General features: G+C 39.0%; 1 protein-coding gene across 7 annotated transcripts in view; it reads right to left on the bottom strand.

Annotated features, from left to right (window-relative positions):
- Positions 1–1317: 1317 nt before the first annotated feature.
- The window catches only part of TNFRSF9 (TNF receptor superfamily member 9), a 32305-nt gene continuing 12353 nt past the window's right edge, over positions 1318–21269 (bottom strand). For 4 of the 7 annotated variants that reach the window (XM_046661683.1, XM_046661682.1, XM_046661680.1 and 1 more), the window contains 7 exons: positions 16173–16358; positions 15314–15421; positions 14797–14934; positions 14181–14247; positions 12287–12417; positions 11656–11793; positions 1318–1500 (listed from right to left, as the gene is read on the bottom strand). In XM_046661683.1, the coding sequence (XP_046517639.1) occupies positions 1412–1500; positions 11656–11793; positions 12287–12417; positions 14181–14247; positions 14797–14934; positions 15314–15421; positions 16173–16290 (789 nt within the window). In that variant the 5' untranslated portion in view covers positions 16291–16358 and the 3' untranslated portion in view covers positions 1318–1411. Of the gene's footprint in view, positions 1501–11655; positions 11794–12286; positions 12418–14180; positions 14248–14796; positions 14935–15313; positions 15422–16172; positions 17726–21269 lie in introns of those variants that run through there. The other 3 variants (XM_046661685.1, XM_046661686.1, XM_046661684.1) reach the window with 3 other exon arrangements.

The following is a 21269-nucleotide window of genomic DNA, read 5'->3' as shown; positions in this document are numbered from 1 at the left end:
AAAAAACCGGGAAACACCACCAATGTCCTCAGAGAATGGATGATAAATTATGGTATATTTGCAAAATTATATAGCAGTCAAAATGAATGCATTCTAGTTGCATATAATAACATGCATGAGTCTTATAAATATAATTTTGAGTGATTAAAGCAAGTCATAGAGGTCTCCATACAGTATAAACCATTTTCATAAAGCTTAAAAACAAACAAAACTAAATAACATAATTTTAAGGTACATAATTACATAATAAATGACTTTTTTTTTTTTAAGCAAGAAAATGAGAGACAACATTCCCCAGAAAGGTCGCGGGGTGGGTGGTGGTGGAGGGAGACTGAAGTTGAGAGAGGGAGCAGCACACAGACAGATGCACTGACCTTGACTTTGACCCTATAAAGGGTCAGATAGTAAATATTCTAGGCCACACAGCCTCTGTCAGAGCTGCTGACCTCTGCTGTTGTAACGCAAAGGCCGCCTTAGACAACATGTAAATAAATAAGTGTGGCTGTATGTTCCAATAAAACTTCATTTATGGACTCTGAAATTTGAGTTTCATATAATTTTACATGTCGGGAGATATTATTCTTCTTTTGATTTTTTAACCATTTAAATATGTCAAAACCATTCTCAGCTCCTAAGCAGTACAAAGGCACGTGGCGTCTCAGAGCTGGCCCTTGGGAGCTGGTGGCTCCCACTCTGTTGCTCTGGTTGGGCTCTCGGCTCTTCGTTCCAGGACGCGCTTCATACCTATTTCATGCATTAGTTTATGTGCATCCAATACTATTATTAAAGTTTTTAAGGATAAAAAAACATAAGCCCTGGCTCATGGGGAGCAGGACAAAAGCAGACAATGTGAGGAGGGAGGGACCACGAGGTGTGCAAGGACATCCGAACTCCTTCCAGAACTCTTCCACAAGGTCCGAGATTTTTGTCCTTGACCCCAACCTTGGGCTGTCGTCATTCTCCCCCTCACGGTGGGAGAGGTCACTGTGTTGAATGGCTGATCCAGTAGATAATTTGGTTGGGGATATTTTATGCATCTTATGGCTTATTGTCATATGTTATATTAGCACACACAAAAAATGGAATTGATTTTGATTATAATTTTAGTCAGACCACTGGCCTACATGATTAAATTTAAAATAGAATTCTCTTTAGATTTAACTGAAAAGCTAGCTCAAGCCTGTTAAGCAGTGTCTTGAGCGTGCCCCTCTCCTATGAGCTCTGTTTCCTACTTCTCTTCTGTTAGAAGCGGTACGTTTTTAAAGGCCAATTCATTAGCATTTAAAAAAAACTTGTAGGGGGTTCTCCTGGGTATTACGCAAGACGTGTTTTCAATTGGAAAGGTAAGACGGCGTGTCTGGCATTCCTCCTCGGATCCTCCTCGAGAGCCCCAGCGTTTCCCGGATCCCGCTCACAGTCCACCTTCTCCCTCTTCTTCCTCCGGAAATCGGCAACTACAGGCATCTTCCTCTTGGGCAGTTTGTGCTGGTCGCATAAACGCTAAAAAGGAATTTAAAAGACACTTATCTTTTGCTGTCTTTTGTTTTAATCATTTGGCATCTATTTTCCATAAATCACAGTTGGAGAACATCTCTAAGTAGCAAACGTCCTCAACTTTAATTTGAACAAACTCACTAAAGAGAGCGGTAATAGCACAAACTTTTTCTCAGGCTTATTTAAGATTTTTCTTTTCACCAAATACTTTTATTCGTCCTGAAAAACTATTTTCTTTATTTCCTACAATGGCTAAAACAGTCTTGAGCGCGCATCACCACAGCATAAAACTTGTTGTGTCTGAAACGTAACTACAGTTTCAACTCAGCTGCACGTATTTCAGTCTTAAGGTTACTTAGCTTACACATTCCACAGTTTCTTTTGAATGCTTATGGATCCAAGATATTAAAGATACTCACATCACTTCCATCTATTAGTAAGTGAAGAACTGATTGATGCATTAGCTTCCAGGTTTTCTTTTACATGTTAGTGTGAAGTTTTTGTGTTACTGCTGAACAACTTTTAATCCTAAGCAGATTTTTTTTATAGCCTGACAATGCAAAAGGCCCTACCCCCATTTTACATGCTTGTTACTATAAAAAATAGCCAAAACCCAACAACCGTGCTATCTCCAAGAACTTATGAAAAACTGGCAAGACATTCAGAAATACCAATAGGATGTCTTTTTCTTTTGAAATAGCATCAAGGATTAATTTCAAAATGGAAATCTGCTTCCATAAAGATAGAGTAGTCACATTTTTTCCTATTCTTCCTGCTAGGTATTGCTGAAGACTCTGGACATTTTATATACAACAAACATAAGAAAAATCGGGAAAGTGGAGAGAAGAAGGCAGACCAGCTAAGGATCTCAGGATCCAAGAATAACATAGACTTGAGTTCCCTGGGTTTTCTTTCTGCCTGATATGCCCCAGACTGGGAACTGGAAAAGTCAGCAACCTAGAAATGCCGATGAGCATAGACTAAAACAACGTCCCAAGAAAAGTCTGCTCTCTCCAGCTACAAAACCAGGAAAGGTTAGCAAGGCTTGCAGCATAGCAAGACTGAAAACTTTTAGGGAATCACTCTCCTCTAGCAAACACCACAGAAAAAACTGTGGCCCCACACCCAAGCCAACCAGTAAAGGTGAAGTAGAATGCCCAGAATTCCACTCTCACCAAGCTGTTTCAAGGTTCGGCTCCCTCTCCTCACGGGGATAGTGTCAGAGGAGGCCTAGTGGAGAGCAGAGATTTCACTGCCACTCAGGAGTAATGAGGTCACCCCCACCCCCACCACTTTGATGTTGCTGGAGGCCACCCAGGGAGTAGTAACAAAGTGTCTTTTCCCATTCCAGCCAGAGTGGTATCAGCAGAAACTTAATGGGGTGCCTGAACTCCACACATGTCTAGCAATAACAAGGAGCCCCTCACCCCCGGGGACAACACTTGTAGAACCTGGTCTTCCAACCCCGCCTAGCAGCATCCTCCTTCCTTTGCTGGAGCAGTGTTAGAGGAAGCCTGAATAAATACAAGCTTCCAGTTAGATCCAGAGTCTGATGACATCATATCCAAAATGTCTGGGTTGCAACAAAAAATGACTTGTCATTCTAAGAACCAGGAAGATCTCAATCTGAATGAGAGAAGACAACAGATACTTGCATCTAGATGATATACATATTGGAATTATCTGGCAAGGATTTTAAGGCAGCCATCATAAAGATGCTTCAATTGGGAACACATTTGAAACAAATGAAAAAGAAATAGAAGACATAAAAAAAAAGAACCAGGTGGCAATTTTAGAACTGAAAAATTACAATAAGCAAAATTTTAAAAATCAGTGAATGGGCTCAGCAGCAGAATGGAGAGGACAGAGGAAAGAATCATTACCTAATCTGAACAACAAAGGGAAAAGACTGGGAAAAAAATGAACAGAGCCTCAGGGACATGTGGGACTATAACAAAAGACCTAATATTCATGTCATTGGAATCCTGGAAGAGGAGAAAGGGAGTACGGCTGGAAAAGTATTGAAGAAACAATGGCTGAAAATTTCCCAAATCTGGAAAAAGGGATAAGCCTACAGATTCAAGAAGCTGAGTGAATTCCAAATAGGATAAATCAAAGAAATCCACACCAAGACACATCATATTTAAAGTTTTGAAAACAAAAGACAAAGAAAGAAATCTTGAAAGCAGCCAGAAAGAAACAGCACAATACTTACGGGGGAAAACAAATAGAATGAAAGCGGATTTCTTGTAAGAAATCATGCAGGTCAGAAGTGGCACATTTTTCAGGTTTTAAAAGAAAATAACTGTCTACCCCAAATTCTATATCCAGTGAAAATATCTTTCAGGAATGAAGGGGAAATCAAGACATTCTCAGATGAAAGAAAACTAAGAGAATTTGTCACCAACAGACCTACTGTACAAGAATGGCTAAAGGAAATTCTGTAAACAGAAGAAAAATGATAAAAGAAGGAATCCTGGACTATCAAGAAGGAAGGAAGACCAATGGAATGAACAAATACATGGGTAAATTCAATAGACTTTCCTTCTCTTGAGTTTTCTAAATTATGTTTGACAGTTGAAGAAAAATTATAACATTGTCTAATATGGTCCTAAAAGTATATAGTGGAAATATTTAAGACAAGTATATTATAAATTGGAGGAGGTTAAGAGGATGTAAAGGGTGGTAATATTTCTATACTTCATTCAAACTGTTAAATGTTGATACTATGATAACTTATGCATAATACCTAGAGCGACCATTATAAAAGCTATACAAAGACATACATTCAAAAAACTATAGATGAATAAAAATTGAATTCTAAAAATTGTTCAAGTAATCCACAAGAATGCAGAAAAAAGATAACAGAGAAATGAAAACCAGAGAAAGCAAACAGAAAACAACAAATAAAATAGCATCTTAAATCCTAACATATAAATAATTACATTAAATATACACGGTTTAAATACACCAATTAAAAGACAGAGATTAGTAGAGTGATACCTATACCCTGCTTACAAGAAATTCACTTCGAATATTAAAATGTAGGAAAGTTGAAAGTAAAAGGATGAAAAAAATACTACATATATAAATATGCTATATTTTCTATATAGTATATATACTATATATATAAAGCAGAATGGCTATACTAATATCAGATAAAGTAGATTTCAAAGCAAAGAAAATTATCAGACACAGAAAGTAACTTCACATAATGATAAAAGTCAATTCATCAAGAACACATAGCAATACTAAATGTGTATACACTAGTCCCCCCTTATCCACAGGGATACATTCCAACACCCCCAGTGGATGCCTAAAACCATGGAGAGTACCAAACACTATATAAACTACCTTTTTTCCTATACATACATACTTACAATAAAGTTTAATTTATAAATTAAGCACAATAAGAGATAAACAAGAATAACTAATAATAAACTAGAACAATTATAACAATATACTGTAATAAAAGTCATGTGACTATGGTCTCTCTCTCCCAGAATATGTTATTGTATTGTACTCCCTCTTCTTGTGATCAGGAGAGATGGTACAATGTCTATGTGATGAGATGAAGGGAGGTGAAGGATGGAGCAGAAGGGCATGGGATTTCATCATGCTACTCCCTGAACAGTGTGCAATTTGAAACTTATAAATTGTTTATTTCTGGAATTTTCCATTTAATATTTTTGGGCAGTGGTTGACCACGGGTAACTGAAACCATGGAAAGTGAAACCACAGGTAAGAAGGGACTATTGTACACCAAACAACAGAGCTGCAAAATAGGTGAAGCAAAACCTGATAGAACTTAAAAGAGAAATACATGAATCCACAATTATATTTGGAGAATTAAATGGCTGCCTCCCAACAGTTGATAGAACAACTAGACAGGAAATCAGCAAGGATAGAACCTGACAACATCATTAACCGATAGGATCAAATCAACATTTATAGAACACCCCACCCAAGAGCAGAACACATTCTTTTCCAGCGTCCACAGAACATACGGCAGGACAGACTGTGTCCTGGGCCATGAAACAAACCTCCACAAACTGAAAAGAACTGAAACCATCCGGAGGGTGTCCTCTGACTATAATGGAAGTAAATTAGACATCACTAATAGAAAGAAAACAGGAAAAGCACCAGACACTTGGAAATTTAAAAACACACTTTTAAATAATCAATGGGTTAAAGAGGAAATCTCATGGGAAATACAAAAACACATTAAACTGAATGAAAATAAAAAAAGCAACATATCAAAATTTATGGGACACAGCTAATTAGTATTGAGAAGAAAATTTATAATGTTATATTCTTATATTAGAAAAGAGGAAAAGTCTAAAATCAATAATATAAGTTTCCACCTCAAGAGAAAAATAAGTCCAAAGCAAGTGGAGAGAAGGACATAATAAAAGTAAGACCAGAAAATAGTGAAATAAAAACAGAAAAAGACAGAGAAAAATCAATGAAAAGAAGAGTTGGTTCTTTGAAAAGATCAATAAAATTGACAAATCTCTAGTAAGACTGATACGGAAATAAGACAGAAGACACACATTAACAATATGACTAGGTGGCATCACTACAGACCCTGCAGATAACAAAAGGAGAACAAAGGAATACTGGGAATAACATAAACACATGTGATAACTCAGACGAAATGGACCAATGCCTCAAAAACACAAACTACCACAGCTCACTCAGTAGGAATTAAAGAACTTAAATAGTCCTATAATTATTAAGGAAATTACATCTGTAAATTTAAAATCTCCAAAAAGAAAATCTCTAGGTCCAGTGAGTTGCACTAGAAAATTCTACCAATTGTTTAAAGAAGAATTAACACCAATTCTATAAATCTCTTCCAGGAAACAGAAGGGGGACCATGTCCCGACTTATTTGATGAAGCTAGTATTACTCTGATACCAAGATTAGACAAAGACAGTACTAGAAAATAAAACCACAGACCAATATCTTTATGAATATAGCTGCAAAAATTCTTAACAGAATACTAAGAAACAGAATTCAGCAATATATAAAAAGAATTATATACTATAAGCAAGTGGCGTTTAGTCCAGGGACACAAGGCTGGTTCAATATTCAAAAATAAGTCTATGTAATCCACTATCTTAACAGGCTAAGGAAGAAAGATCAGATGACCTTATCAACTGATGCAGAAAAAGTATTTGACAAAATTCAACACCCATTCACCATTTTTAAAAAAACCTCAGAAAACAAAAAACAGAGGAAGAACTTCCTCAACTTGATAAAAAAAAATATCTACTAAAAACCTACAGCTCACATCATACTTACTGGTGAAAGACTGAAGCTTTCCTTCTAAAATTAGGATCAAGGCAAGGATTTCACTCTCATCGCTGTTATTCAAGACAGTACTAGAAGTTCTAGTCAGCACAATAAGGCAGGAAAAAGAAGTAAAAGGCATACAGATCGGAAAAAAATAATAAAACTGTGCCTATTTGCAGATGACATTATGGTCTCTGTAGAAAATCCCAGTGAATATACAAAATACTCCTAGAACTACAAGTGAGTTGAGCAAAATCACGGGACGCAAAATCAATCTACAAATATCAATCGTATTCCTATATACTAGTAATGAACACATGGAAACCAAAATGATACAATACCATTTGCAATTATCAAAAAAAATTAAATACTAAGGCCTAAATTTAACAAAACATTTACAGGACTTGTATGCTGAAAACTACAAGATGGTGATGAAAGAAATCAAAGAAAATATACATAAATGGAGAGAGATCATATTCATGAATTGGAATACCTAACAAGGTAACAATGTCAAGTCTCCCCAGTCTGACACACAGGTTTAACACAATCACCATCAGAAGCCCAGCTGACTTTCTGTAGATATGCATAAGATTATTCTAAAATTTATATGGAAATGCAAAGATTCTTGAATAGCCAAAACAATTTTGAAAAAAGAAGAATAAAGTGGGAGGAATAATTCTCTTCTCTACCCAATTTCAAGACTTGTTTTATAGCTACCATAATCAAGACTGTGTGCTATTGGCAGAAGGACAAACACACAGATCAGCGGAATGGAAGAGGGAAACCAGAAATAGCCTCCACACAAGTACAGCCAGCTGCATTTTGACAAAGGCGCAAAGCAATTCAATGGAGCAAGGATAATGTTTTCAATAAATGATGCAGAAGGAATTGGATATTCATAGGCAAAAAAATCTTGACCTAAACTCTCACATCTTATACAAAACTTAACTAAAAATAAACCATAGATTTAATGTAAAACATTTAGAAGATAACAAGGGAGAAAATCTAAATCTTTGAGACCTAGGACTTGGTGGAGTCCTTAAACCTGACTTCAAAAGTGGAAAAATTGGCAAATTGGACTTCATCAAAATTGAAAACTTTTTCTCTGCAGAATACCCTGTGAAGAGGATGAAAAGGCAAGCTCTAGATTGGGAGAAAATATTTACAAATAACATATCTGACAAGGGACTTATATCTAGAAGATATAAAGAACTCTCAAATGTCAACAGTAAAACAAACAAACAATTCAAAAGACATGAAGGAGCATTTCACTGAAGAAGATACACAGATGGAAAATAAGTACATGAAAAGATGTTCAACCCTTAGGGAACAGCAAATTAAGACCACAATGTGCTATTACTGTATACCAATTAGAACAGCTGAAATAAGAAATTGTGGCAATGCAAAATGCTGGGATGAGGAGAAACTGGATCTCTCACACATTGTTGGTGGAAAGTTAAACGGTACAACTCCTCTGGAAAATAGTTTGGCAGTTTCTTGAAAAAATAAACATACACTTGCCATACGACCCAGCAATTGCACCCTGGACATTTATCTTAGAGATAAGAAAACTTATGTCCACAAAAAACCTGTACATGCTTATTCATAGCAGCTTTATATGCAACAGTCAAAACCCGGGGGGCCAGTCCAGTGGCGTAGTGGTCAAGTTCATGCACTCTGCTTCAGGGGCCAGGGTTTGCAGTTTCAGTTCCCGGGCACGGACCTATATACTGCTCATCAAGCCATGCTGTGGCAGCGTCCCACATACAAAATAGAGGATTGGCACAGATGTTAGCTCAGGGACAATCTTCCTCAAGCAAAAGGAGGAAGATTGTTAACAGACGTTAGCTCAGGGCCAATCTTCCTCACCAAAAAACCCACCTGGAAACAACCAAAATGTCTTTCAGTAGGTGAATGGTAAAACAAACTGGTATAACTACACCACGGGATACTAGTCAGCAATAAAAAAAGAGTGAATTATTGGAACACAACTCTAATGGGTCTCAACGACATTAAGAAGAAAAGCCAATCTTAAAATTTATGGACCAAAATTTATGGATCATATTTATGACCCATTTATCTATTGTATGATTCCATGTATATAACATTCTTGAAATGACAAAATTGTAGAGATGGAAAACAGATTCATGGTTGCCAGGGGTTAGGGATGGTAGGGGGAGAGAGAGTAGGTGTGGCTATAAAGACCTAACAGGAGCAGATCTTTGGGGTGATGGAATAGTTCTGTATTTCAACTGTGCTGGTGGTTACACCAATCTACACATGTGATAAAAAAACATACATTATACACACACAATGTGCCAATGTCAATTGCCTGGTTTTGATATTGTACCATACTTACATAAGATACAGCCCTATGAATGGCACATGAGAATTTTCTGTACTCTCTTTACAACTTCTTGTGATTCTACAATAATTTCAAAATAGAAAGTTTTAAAAAATGACCTAAAAATGTTTTTAAATGGATTACAGTTCCATTGCAACTCACTAATTACTCATAAATACTTTTGGAAAGCATTTTATGAAGAACTTTACTGTAGTTTGGGGTAAAGATGGGAATGATAGTTCTTTAAATCAGAGGTTTAAGTGAGAGTTTCCAGGTTTAAATCAGAAACTTAGACCTCAAAAAGAGAATCAAAGAGTAACCCATAGAGCAGAAAAAGCTATTTGCAGCAATGAACAATAGACTAAAGAATACCTATAGATTAACATGAAAAGAATGGACAATCCAACGGAAAATGCTCAAAAGCCTCGATCAGGCACTTCACAAGAGAGGAAATCCAAATGGCCAATATAACATGAAAAGAAGTCCAATCTCACTAGTAATCAGGGAAATGCAAATTAAAACCACAACGAGATACTACTATCCACCCACCAGACAGAGAAAAATTAAGTCTGGTAGTATCAAGTGTTAGCAGGGATTGTGGCAAAAGGAACCCTCATATGCTGCTGGGGAAGCGTAAATGGGGTCCCACCATTCTGGAAAACAGTTTGATATATCTACTAAGGACCAAGACTCACATTCCTCACACCTCAACAGTTTTATTCCTAGGTTAAAAAAAACTAAACAGAGGGGCTGGCCCCGTGGCCGAGTGGTTAAGTTCGCGCGCTCCGCTGCAGGCGGCCCAGTGTTTCGTTGGTTCGAATCCTGGGCGCGGACATGGCACTGCTCATCAAACCACGCTGAGGCAGCATCCCACATGCCACAACTAGAAGGACCCACAACGAAGAATATACAACTATGTACCAGGGGCTTTGGGGAGAAAAAGGAAAAAATAAAAATCTTTAAAAAAAAAAAAAAAAAAAACTAAACAGAAACATGGCCTTGCGTGTCCTGAGACACATAGACAAAAATATTCAAACATCACTGTCCGTGATAGCCCCAAACTGGAAACAACCCAAGTGTCCACCAATACTGGAATGGATAAACAGACTGCGACAGTCCTTCAGTAGAAGAGTATTCAACAATGGAAATCAACTAAAAATAAATGTAGCACATGAATGAATCATACAGATACAGTGGTGAGTGAAAGAAGGAAAATACAGAATAGAAACACTGTGGTTCCACTTGTATGAAGTTCACAAGCAGCCAAATTAAACGGTGTTGTTAGGTAGCAAAATCATAAATAAGAGCAAGGAAGTGAGTACCATAAAGATCTAGATGTGGTTAGTGCTAGCGGGGAGGGGGGCTTTCATCTGGAAGGAGAACACGAAGGGCTTCCGGGGAGCAGATCCTGTTCTATTTCTCAACCCGGGTAGGGTTACACAGGTTTTCATTTTACAACGATTTGTTAAACTTTATATGTATGCATTTTTTCTGTATATTTCACAATGTAAAAAGGTTTTACATTGTTTTCAAAGGAACCTTTATACAAATTAGTGTAGTGCATCTTTAGATAAGACTTTACTAATAGTTTCCCTCATGTATTTTAACAACCTCCAAATAGACACTCTCCAGTCTTATTACGACGTTTCAGGTTACATCACAGCGCTAAGCGCTCCTCCTGTATACGAATCCCTCTCAGGACGTCTAGCCTGTTATCCGTGGTTCTGTCCTCCAGGAAGACCAAAAACAGATTGCCCCCATCTATAGACTTTTTTCAATAAATATTCATTGCTTTCGTTTAGTGAGTGCTGCCTCTGTGCCAGGCAATTGCTGAGTTCTTTATTATTTAGTGTCCTGTTTAACGAATAGAATCCATTATTGAAATTTCTCATTTAATTCAGATTGTTGTCATAATAACCCATTTCTTTAAACCCACTTCAAACTCCCTCCTAGTTCACTATGCCTTCCTCAAGTCGTGGATCTAGCTCAGGTCAAGGCCATTTATCAGCTGGAAGAGCAGTACTGGATGGGGCAACCATTATTTTCTGATTCCTCTTCGCCAGTATCCTGGATGCACAGTGGACTGGTGTGCACACACACACACGCACACACACACACAGGGTTATCCAAGACTGCAGTATACTTAAATTGTCCTTTTTCTAGAACCCTTTGGTTATATTCTTCTACCAACAGCTCTCTCCACCTGAGCACCATTGACACTGGGGGCTGGATAACTCTGTGCTGTGGGGCTGTCCCGCACACTGCAGGATGTTTAGCAGCATCGCTGGCCTCCACTCACTAACTGCCAGTCGCACTTCCTCCCCACTCACCCGGGTTGTGACCACCTAACCCATTTCCAAATGTCCCCTTGGGGGCAAAATTGCCCCTCTTCAATACCACTGTGCTCTACTAACCTAGTTTCTATAACTTAAAAAAATAATCATAGTTTCCTTTCTACTATAAATCATAGTTTCCTTGCCTCCAAACACTAATATCTAATACTTTTATGTTGGTCTTACGTTGTTTGAATATATATAGGAGTTTCTTTCTGCTCTGTTTAACAACAGAGAGACGGAGCACGAGGAAGAACACCAGGAACAACGCTGTCGTGGAGGTCAGTGCGAGAAAGAGGATGATGATCCGGGGGTTGTGACCTCCTGCAAAAGGAGAAATGCATGCAAACATATAATTTTGCAAATACGGTTATATTTATATTTACATTTGTAAACTCCTAAGCACGAGAAGAGGTGCCTTGGGCATCTCCAACCAGTTAACTTAGTAAACTTTCCTGCTTGGTAGGAAAACTTTACAAAACCTCCATAACTTTGCTAGAAGCCCACAAAAGTTAAGTGTTTTGGCCCTTCTAGGATATAGGAAATATGGGACTCTATAATCCCCTTTACTTGGCGTTAGCAAAGGTGTAGTATCTGCTTGGGTCAAGCCTCACCTTGTTTTGCTTACTAATGTGTAACACAGACTGGGTGACAAACACCTGAGAAAAATTGATGGGTCCCTTGATGCCAGGGTAAAGGAAGGGAGGGCATGCCAGAGGTGCCTGTTGTAGGCAGAGATGTAAGACATCAGGATTTAGATTCCAATTGTAATGGCCATGGTACATTCACTTCGATTAAACAGCAACAAATCAGCTACCTCGCTCTCTCGCAGGGGCAGGCATGGCGATGAAGGATGTACCTGGAGAGAAGTCGGCCAACGTTGGTCCACACACCACATCACTTTCCTTCGTCCCATTCACAAGCACAGACTTTCCATCCAAAGAACAGCTTAGACAGTCCAATGAAAAGAGTTCATATAATTAGTTCAGGTACAGCTCATTCTAATTAAAAACACTGCCATTTCCACCAGGAAAGCAGCCAAGTGGCTGAATGTGTCAGTCTAGGTTCATAAAGATAGATTTTTTTAAAGATTTTCTTTTTCCTTTTTCTCCCCAAAGCCCCCCAGTACATAGTTGTATATTCTCAGTTGTGGGTCCTTCTAGTTGTGGCATGTGGAATGCTGCCTCAGCGTGGCTTCATGAGCGGTGCCATGTCCGCGCCAAGGATTCGAATCAGCGAAACCCTGGGCTGCCGAAGTGGAGTGTGTGAACCCAACCACTCGGCCACGGGGCTGGCCCCATAAAGATATTTTGAAAAACTTCCATTTGACCCTCTCTCTCCCTCCAGCTTTCATAGCTCTCCACAGTCTGCCCAACTCTATCAACCTAACTGGATTCTTCTTTCTTCCCAGGCTGGGGAGCCTTGCTCCACGACAGCTCAGTTCACACCTATTTTGCCCAGTTAGTCTCTCACCCCTAACTTCTTACGCGTACTTGACTATCTCCGGCACACAGAAAGGACAGATGACTTAGCATAAGGGTGGGAGTTCTTAACTCAGTGAGGTTTTGGCCTCAGACAGACCAGGGTTTAGCCCTGGGTCTGTCTCTTTGCAGAATGACCTTGGGCAGGTTAGGAAATCTCTCTAAGCCTCAGTTTTCTCATCAGCAAAATAAGACATACACCTCCAAGGACTGTTGTGAAGAGCAAATGAATGACCCTGGGGACACACTTTCACATGCCTGACTCACTCCCAATAAGTAGTAGCTATCACCATCATCATCGTTGTCGTCACCATCACCATCATTGTTGTCCTTATGTCTTTTCCCTTGCCCCCTTACCTAACCCAAACCTACCCATTCTCCAAAGCCCAGTTCAATCCCACTTTCCATGCAGACTGACTTTGTACCATTTGTGTTGAAAGACCTTTTCTTAAAAAAAAACAAAACTTTCCAATCTGTTATGAACTAATACTTCTGTAAAACATCATAAGAATGTAAATGTAAAATGATAAGAAAAATGATTTTCTGGTAAGAAAATCAAATGAAAAAAGAAGAAAGGCATACAAAATACAAGATCTAAGTTTTTCTTATTAGAGTCAACAGACACATACGACTGTGCCAAATTGCCTTGACAGTTCTCACCGCTTACTCTCCATGTCTGCACTGCTCTTGCTGTGGACAGACAGCAAACCGCTCGTGGGCCAGCACCTATCCACAGACCACACTTTGATAGCTCTGCTCCAGGTCGCACAAGTCAACAGGAATATTCCTATGCGCACTGTTGCCTGTTTTACTACCCATGATGGTCTTGTTTTCCCAAGTACATGTTACATTTTTGAGGGTAGGAAACATATACTTCCTCCTCATTCTATATCATTCTCAGTGCTGGCACTGCACACTCCAAGATGGGCTGATCGATTGGGAAGGTAAGAGGCAGCAAAGAGACGGGAAGGAAACAAAAGAACCCTGCGGCAGACAGTAACAAAGTTGCACCAGCAAATCTGATCTGGATGCTCTGGGTGTTATTTCTGGAGAAGATGCCCACTTTGCATGTCAAGTCACTATTACCTCATACTCTTCCCACACTGCCTATTAGTTTGTTATTCTGTGTCTGCACTTGATAGATTTTAAAAACTTCATTATAACATTCCTTGCCTTTAAAAAAGTTAACCCAGATTCTTTATTTTGTAAGCAAAAGGAAAGTATACATACTTTGTCCAGGGTCGACAGATGCCACTTTTCTGATCATTAAATGTCCCAAAGCAACAGTCTTTACAACCTTGCATAAAAATTAAAGAATAATAAAAAAGGAAGCATTTTTGTCATTTCATAACTTTCCCTGTGATGAACATAATCACATAATAATAAAGTTAACACAATCTACACAGATTGTTCAACAATTCTTGAATTTTATTAGTGATGAATAATTCTTTTTTAATATTATTATGTGATGAACATAATCACATAACAAAATCATTAACTTAAGACAATCTACACAGATTGTTCGAAAATTCTGCTTGAAATGAAACCCCAAGATGACTAAAGTTTTTATTCTAATTGTACATAGAATATGGTATATATATATATCTATACATTGTATGAAAATGCATGGTCTTGGTGAATAGCAAATGTTGTGACTTCAAAAATTATTTCCATCGATTGAAAAATAATTTCGTACATGTCATATACTTGACTCAGTAGCTCACTGCTTGTTACTTTAAGGTTCTACAAATAAATGCTTTACTTTGTATTCAAAGGACCAAGACCTAAGCTAATGACTTATGTCTAGACAACAAACTCGTACTGGATTGAGGAAGAGCAAACCTACCCTCTTTGGTTAATTCTTGACCTTGCTCACAATCCTGTTCACACATGGTGCATCCTTCCCCGAAGCAGTGGAACCCCGAGATGCACTCACATTCTGCATCGCTGGTGGGGAAGCATATCTTCTTGGTTCTGAAAACACCTACAAAGTCCCCCCAACATTACATTACACTTGACCTCCGAATCCAGGAAGCAAATTCGCATTCTGCAGTAAAAACCATGCTCACTCTACTTATTATGTTCCTAATGATCTTAGAGTTTAAAGTTTACTTTTAAATCTCTATAAAAGACAAATTTACATTTTGCAAATTAAAAACTTCTCTCTTGTCAAACGAATGTTTCCTCTAATATTTAAAAAGCTCAATCCACAAATAATTCTACTATAGTAAATTATGTTACTGGACCTGCCTATTGACAGAGGAACCAGTATCTCCGACACTCAAGACTTTCAGTAGAGATGAGTAGACTAGGAAGCTTGTATTCCCAACACGTATCCAATGAAGACATCTTGTAAATCATACCTTCACACTTCTTGCATATGTCACAGGCCTCTTGTCCACTTCTGTTGGAGAAACTATTTGCAGGACAGGGAAGGCAAGTCTGATTGTTGTTTTTCCCACAGTAAGTACCTAAAGAGGGTAGATAATAGCTGTACATGTTTGACAACGGACAATCATCACCTAAAGCATAATGAAGGTCATGAGATGAGAAAACTAGAATAGGAAACAGTGATTGGTTTCCAGGTGTCTCAATGATAGACTTTATTTTGTTGATTGACTTTTAAAAATTATACATTTGCAAGATTGCCCTTAGCATAATCACAGAATTAGAAATAAGAAAGTGTAGATAGTGCACCAAATAAACCAACAGATAAGAAATCATTTCCTTTATTGAATAAAATAGAATGATTTCTCTTGATTGATCCAGGAGATCAATATGACTGGATTCAGGAGATCAATCTCCTTCATTCATTAAAATCTAAATGTCTGCCCTTGCCCACTCTGTTAAGCCTCCTGTCACCTATTTATTGCCTGCTGTGCCCCCAGACTGAGCACAGGTCCACACACACAAAGCTAACATTTATTAAGGTCTTGCCATGTGCCATGCACTGTTCTGAGCCTGTCACATGATCCTCCAAGAAATCCTATGAGATAGGTTCTCTCCTATCTCTCCTATTTCATTCCCAGATGAGGAAACTTGAGCACAAGAGATAAAGTGATGTGGCTTCATTCACACAGATAGAACGCAGCATCCAAGAAATATTTGTAAATGAATGAACAAAAGATCATTAAAACAGGGCTCATTAGCCCTGACTACTAGACTACCTGAACCATGTTTTCAACAGAACAGATCAAACACACACATTACTTTGGTCCTTACCAGCTGGACAGTTATCACAGGAATTCTGCCTTATTGATCTTGTCCTCTCAAAATTCATGACCAATAGCACAGTAGCCACTATGTTGTAATAGCCATTTCCCATGATGAAATCTTGCATCGATATGATACTAGCAAAGTAGACTCCAAAAGAATTTAATCAAATTAGCTGGTTTCACAAATACCACTCTGCAAAAAGTGGGAAAAAATTTCCAAGAATGAGGTGGTTTCTCCTTTTAGAATTATCTACATTTCAACCATTACCTATACAATCCCACAAGACCGTATCCTAACTAAGGGTTTTTCGGGAACAATTAATGATGGAATATTATGGAAAAGGTAGCAAATTCATAGAAACTTTTCTGATAAGACAAGCATGACTAAACACATAGCTTTGTACATGGTTGCCAAAGCCTGAGCATGCACTTTCCAAGATGTTCTGCCAAAATGCAGAAATAACAATAGCCAGAACTTTTGGGGACTTCCATAGCTACCAGCATTTGCATCCAGATTTCAAAACTGCCAGTTGCTTGCTGCCCCTGAAATACAGTCCTTAAAAAGAGAATCTGTCAGTGGAAGCATCCGACAGTTCAGCTCAATGAGAACACATCTTATTATTACTATTTGTCTGAAGAGCTGGTGGAAATTTCAACACCTAATTGCTAAAATGTCGAAACAACTCTCTGCTCAATTCATTATCACATTTTCTTAACAGACACGTATTTGCTCATTTGGAGATTGCAAGCTCATATAGTAACAAAACTGAGGAGGAAAAAAGTCTCTTTAGCCAGGTTCTTGATCTTTATTTAATGGGTGATGGAATGAAAGTTATTAGAATTAGAAGGCAAAAAAGTCCAGAAATGTACAAAGGGAATAAAGCTTATATCCTCACTCCAATTCAGTTCCCCCGATCTGCCCCAAATGAACAAACCTTGAGATCTCAGGGCTGGTGGAGAACTTTCCGCTCCTCGATCTTCAGAGCAGTGATGGATCAGCAGCTCGAGGACAGCAGATTAAACCCAGGAGTTTCAGTGACTCAGCTGGGGGCGGGGCCTCATGGGAAATCCCCGCCACAACTCTGTGGTAGCTCATTTGATATTTGCTGACCCCAAAATCCCCCAGAGCCCCTGTCCCCACTTGATAATGGCACTTGAAACCACTTCTTGGAATCAGCTCTCTACTCTTAGGACATTTCTCAGATGATTTTGGGAAAAGGACTTTGTTATTTAAAGTAGTGTCCATGCCAAAGCTTTTAACACGTCCTTAAAATATTTGACAGTTGAGGGATGAAACCCACTCCTAAATCAGTATCAGCACTTTTGCCATATGCTGCCCCCAAACTTGATAATAATAGTGATGCTAGAGCTATAATTTATTGAGTGCAGCTGACGTACCAGGCATCAGATAAGCACTTTATTGAATATCATCCTCGAAAGAACCTTAGGAATGGATATTATTATTATTATTATTTTCTGATTTATCTCCCCAAATCCCCCCGATACATAGTTGTATATCTTACTTGCAGGTCCTTCTAGTTGTGGCATATGGGACGCCACCGCAACGTGGCCTGACAAGCAGTGCCATGTCTGCGCCCAGGCTCTGAACCCTGGGCCGCCACAGCAGAGCACGTGAACTTAACCACTCGGCTACGGGGCCAGCCCCTGGATATTATTATTGTAACAACATTATGCAAATGACAACACTGAGGCTATGCCTCTAGCCAGATGATCAGCAGGATGGGGAGCTGGGATTAGAGCCCAGGTCGTCCTGACTAATTTTTACTGTGCTTCTCGCCATGTGGGTGAGATGGGAGAAGGAGGGAGAAATGGAGTGACATGCAGACAAGAGAGGCATAGAATTTGTATGGTGGGGTGACATTATTGGGTAAAATTGAGGTCTGTGAGAGCTTTTTAGAAAACCATTATTTCAATTTTTTTTTTTTAAAGAGGAAGAAGAAGAGAAGGAGGAAAGGGAGAGGAAAAGCAGAAGGAGAAGAGAAAGAGGAAGAGAGGAGGAGAGAGCAGGAGGAGGAGAGAGAAGAGAAAGAGGAGGAGGATGCTTTAGAGAAGCTAAGATGAACCCGTCTGGCATGGAATGGCTCAGAACCCTCAGGAAGTCAACCAGGCAGCCTAATAGCAACAGTGGTTTTGACTAAGACAGACGGTCTTCCATTAGGGACCAAACAGAAAAGAGATATTTTTCCACAGGAGGCATAGCAGCTTGGTCTTGAATTGGGGGATGAAGGGAGAGGAGAAGGGAGCTAATATTTACTAAACACTTGCTATGTGCCAAGCACTTTACATGTTTCCATGACATCTAGCATGCCACCATCCCCCTCAGAAACTTTCAGTGGCTCCCTGTTGTCCACAAAAGAAAACCTGGACCCTATAGTCCAGTATTGAAGGAATTCCCAGATCTGACCTGAAGTTGCCTTTTTTGAAAATTAAGATATAGTTCACATAACACAAATTTCACCATTTTAAATGTGTACATTTCAGTGAATTTTAGTATATTCACTATGTTGAGCAACCATCACCGGTATATAATTCCATATTTTTATCAGTCCAAAAAGAAATCCTATACTCATTAGCAGTCACTGCCCAGTCTCCTTCCCCCCAAGTCCCTGGTAACCACTAATCTTCTTCTGTCTCCATGAATTTTCCTATTGTGGACATTTCATATAAATGGGATCATACAATATCTGGTCTTTTGTATTGGGTTTCTTGCATGTCACATAATATTTTCAAGGTCCATCCACGTTGTAGCATTCATTCCTTTCTATGGCTGAATAATATTCCATTGTATGGATAGAGCACATTTTGTTTATGCATTCATCAGTTGACGGACATCTGAGCTGTTTCTACTTTTTGACTATTATTAGTAATGCTGCTATGAACACTTGTGTACAAGTTTTCATGCGGGAGTGTGTTTTCAGCTCTCTTGGGCGTACACCGAGGAGTGGGACTGCTGCACTGCATGGTCATTCTGTTCCACTTTTTGAGGAACTGCCCATTTTCCACAGTAGCTGCACCATTTTACATTCCCACCAACAATGTACAAGAGTTTCAATCTCCACATCCTTGCTATCACTCATTTTTCCATATTTTTAAAAATTAAATTGTTTTGGCGCTGGCCCCATGGCCGAGTGGTTAAGTTTGCGCGCTCCGCTCCAGGCGGCCCAGTGTTTTGCTGGTTTGAGTCCTGGGCGCAGACATGGCACTGCTCATCGAGTAACACTGAGGCGGCGTCCCACATGCCACAGCCAGAAGGACCCACAACTAAGAATATACAACTATGTACTGGGGGGCTTTGGGGAGAAAAACGAAAAAATAAAATCTGTAAAAAAAAAATCATAAAAAAAATTAAATTGTTTTATTACAGCCTTTCTAGTAGGTGTGAAGTGGTATCTCATTGTGGTTTGATTTGCTATCCTAACTCCAATTTCATCACCCCCTCCCCACCATGTAATGGGAGCAGTGGAGTATGGCACACGGTAAAGCGCCCAAGTTTGGCAGAACCTAGACTCTGCCATTGATGGTCATGAGACCTTGGGCAAATTTCTTACCTCCCTAAGTCTCAGATTTTCCACCCGTACCTTTCAGATACAGTTAACACTGTGCCTTATCCTCATTTAGTGAGGACTAAATGAAACAATGAACATGAAATAGTTAATTCAATACCTGGCACATAGTTCCGAAGAGTAACTTACTATGAGACATTGTTTTGAAATTTGCCTTCCCTAGCCTCCCACACTGATCATCAGTAGAACAACCCAGAGCAGGTAGCAACTGAGGAGAAGAATGCATGGGCTGTCTACGGCATTTACTCCCAAATTCTGAGAGTCATTTTACGTGTGATAATTGTGGGATCCCCTCCAACAGCTTCACCGGAGCTGGCCAAATGCAGGAGTATCATGCCATAACAATCACACTGCTGATCACTTTCAAAGTCATGATCTAACCAAGCAGCCTCCTCCTTTACATGTGGTACTCTGTGTTTAACATTGCAGCATGACATTTAACCGGATTATATTTTCATTTAACTAAATGCTACTTAGTAATCTACTTTTTGCTCTTCTGTGGGCAGAGCAATTACCTCCCCTGAAAGTGACGTATGTAGTTTCCCAGCACAGAAATTAGCTCATTCTTTTAAGCTGAGCCAGTGACATAAAAGTCTGTACTGACCTAGAAGATTCTCAAGATTAGTTGCACCAGCCTACAATTAAACAAAATCAACCACTTCAGAATTGTTGTGCTGAAGGATATGCAAAGTTTTATTCGGGTGTTTAAAGAGTTTTATAATGTTCCTGTTACTGCATTCTTGTTTAATAAAAGCATCATAGGAAGCTAAGGCAAATTCTAAAGTTAACCAGATGCATATACTATTGAAGCTAGCCAAAGGTGTAATACTCTTTTAGTGCAATTTTCATTTGCTTTAAAATATGCATCACATTGCTTTATCCATTTTAGCCTCCTAATCTTTCAAACACAAACAAACATTCATCTCTTGCAAAAAACAGTCTTCCCAAACTAAATCAGAGGTGATCCCAACAGAACATCAACATTTTAGCAATATCAGCAATAATATTTGTTCCATCACATTCTCAACATCTCATTCCAAGCCAAGGAATAGATTTCCTTTTATTTTGATGGACTCTGGATCTAATATTGAATATCTCAAGTGAATATGCTTTGAGGCTAAAGTGCATGAAAGTTCAACTACTCTAAACAAGATAAAGACGATATTTAGAAAGAGAAACAGGCCCTCAAAATATGCTTCCTATAAAATATGTCCCCGTCCTCCCAGGACACATCTTAGAGGCAATCTCATCCAGGGAGTATGCACTATTTACACTCGCTATTTCCTGCAAGATCGATTCTTACAAGATTCAGCGTCCCCACCCCTACCCCAAGCATCTATCCAGTCCAGGCAGCTGCTGCTGTTAAAGATTTCCACTGCTTGTGACGCCAGTAGTTCTGAGGCATAAAAGAAACAAATTAAAAAGGAATTAGAAAACAGAAAATGAGTGTGAAATCAGAGAAAAGGAAGGAGGTAGGGTAGGGGAGAGAAGGAAGCACACATTGTAAGGAAAGATGAGAT

Source organism: Equus quagga, chromosome 5, assembly GCF_021613505.1.
Source record: "Equus quagga isolate Etosha38 chromosome 5, UCLA_HA_Equagga_1.0, whole genome shotgun sequence".
Classification (NCBI taxonomy): domain Eukaryota; kingdom Metazoa; phylum Chordata; class Mammalia; order Perissodactyla; family Equidae; genus Equus; species Equus quagga.
This window is presented reverse-complemented; position numbering and strand designations above follow the sequence as displayed.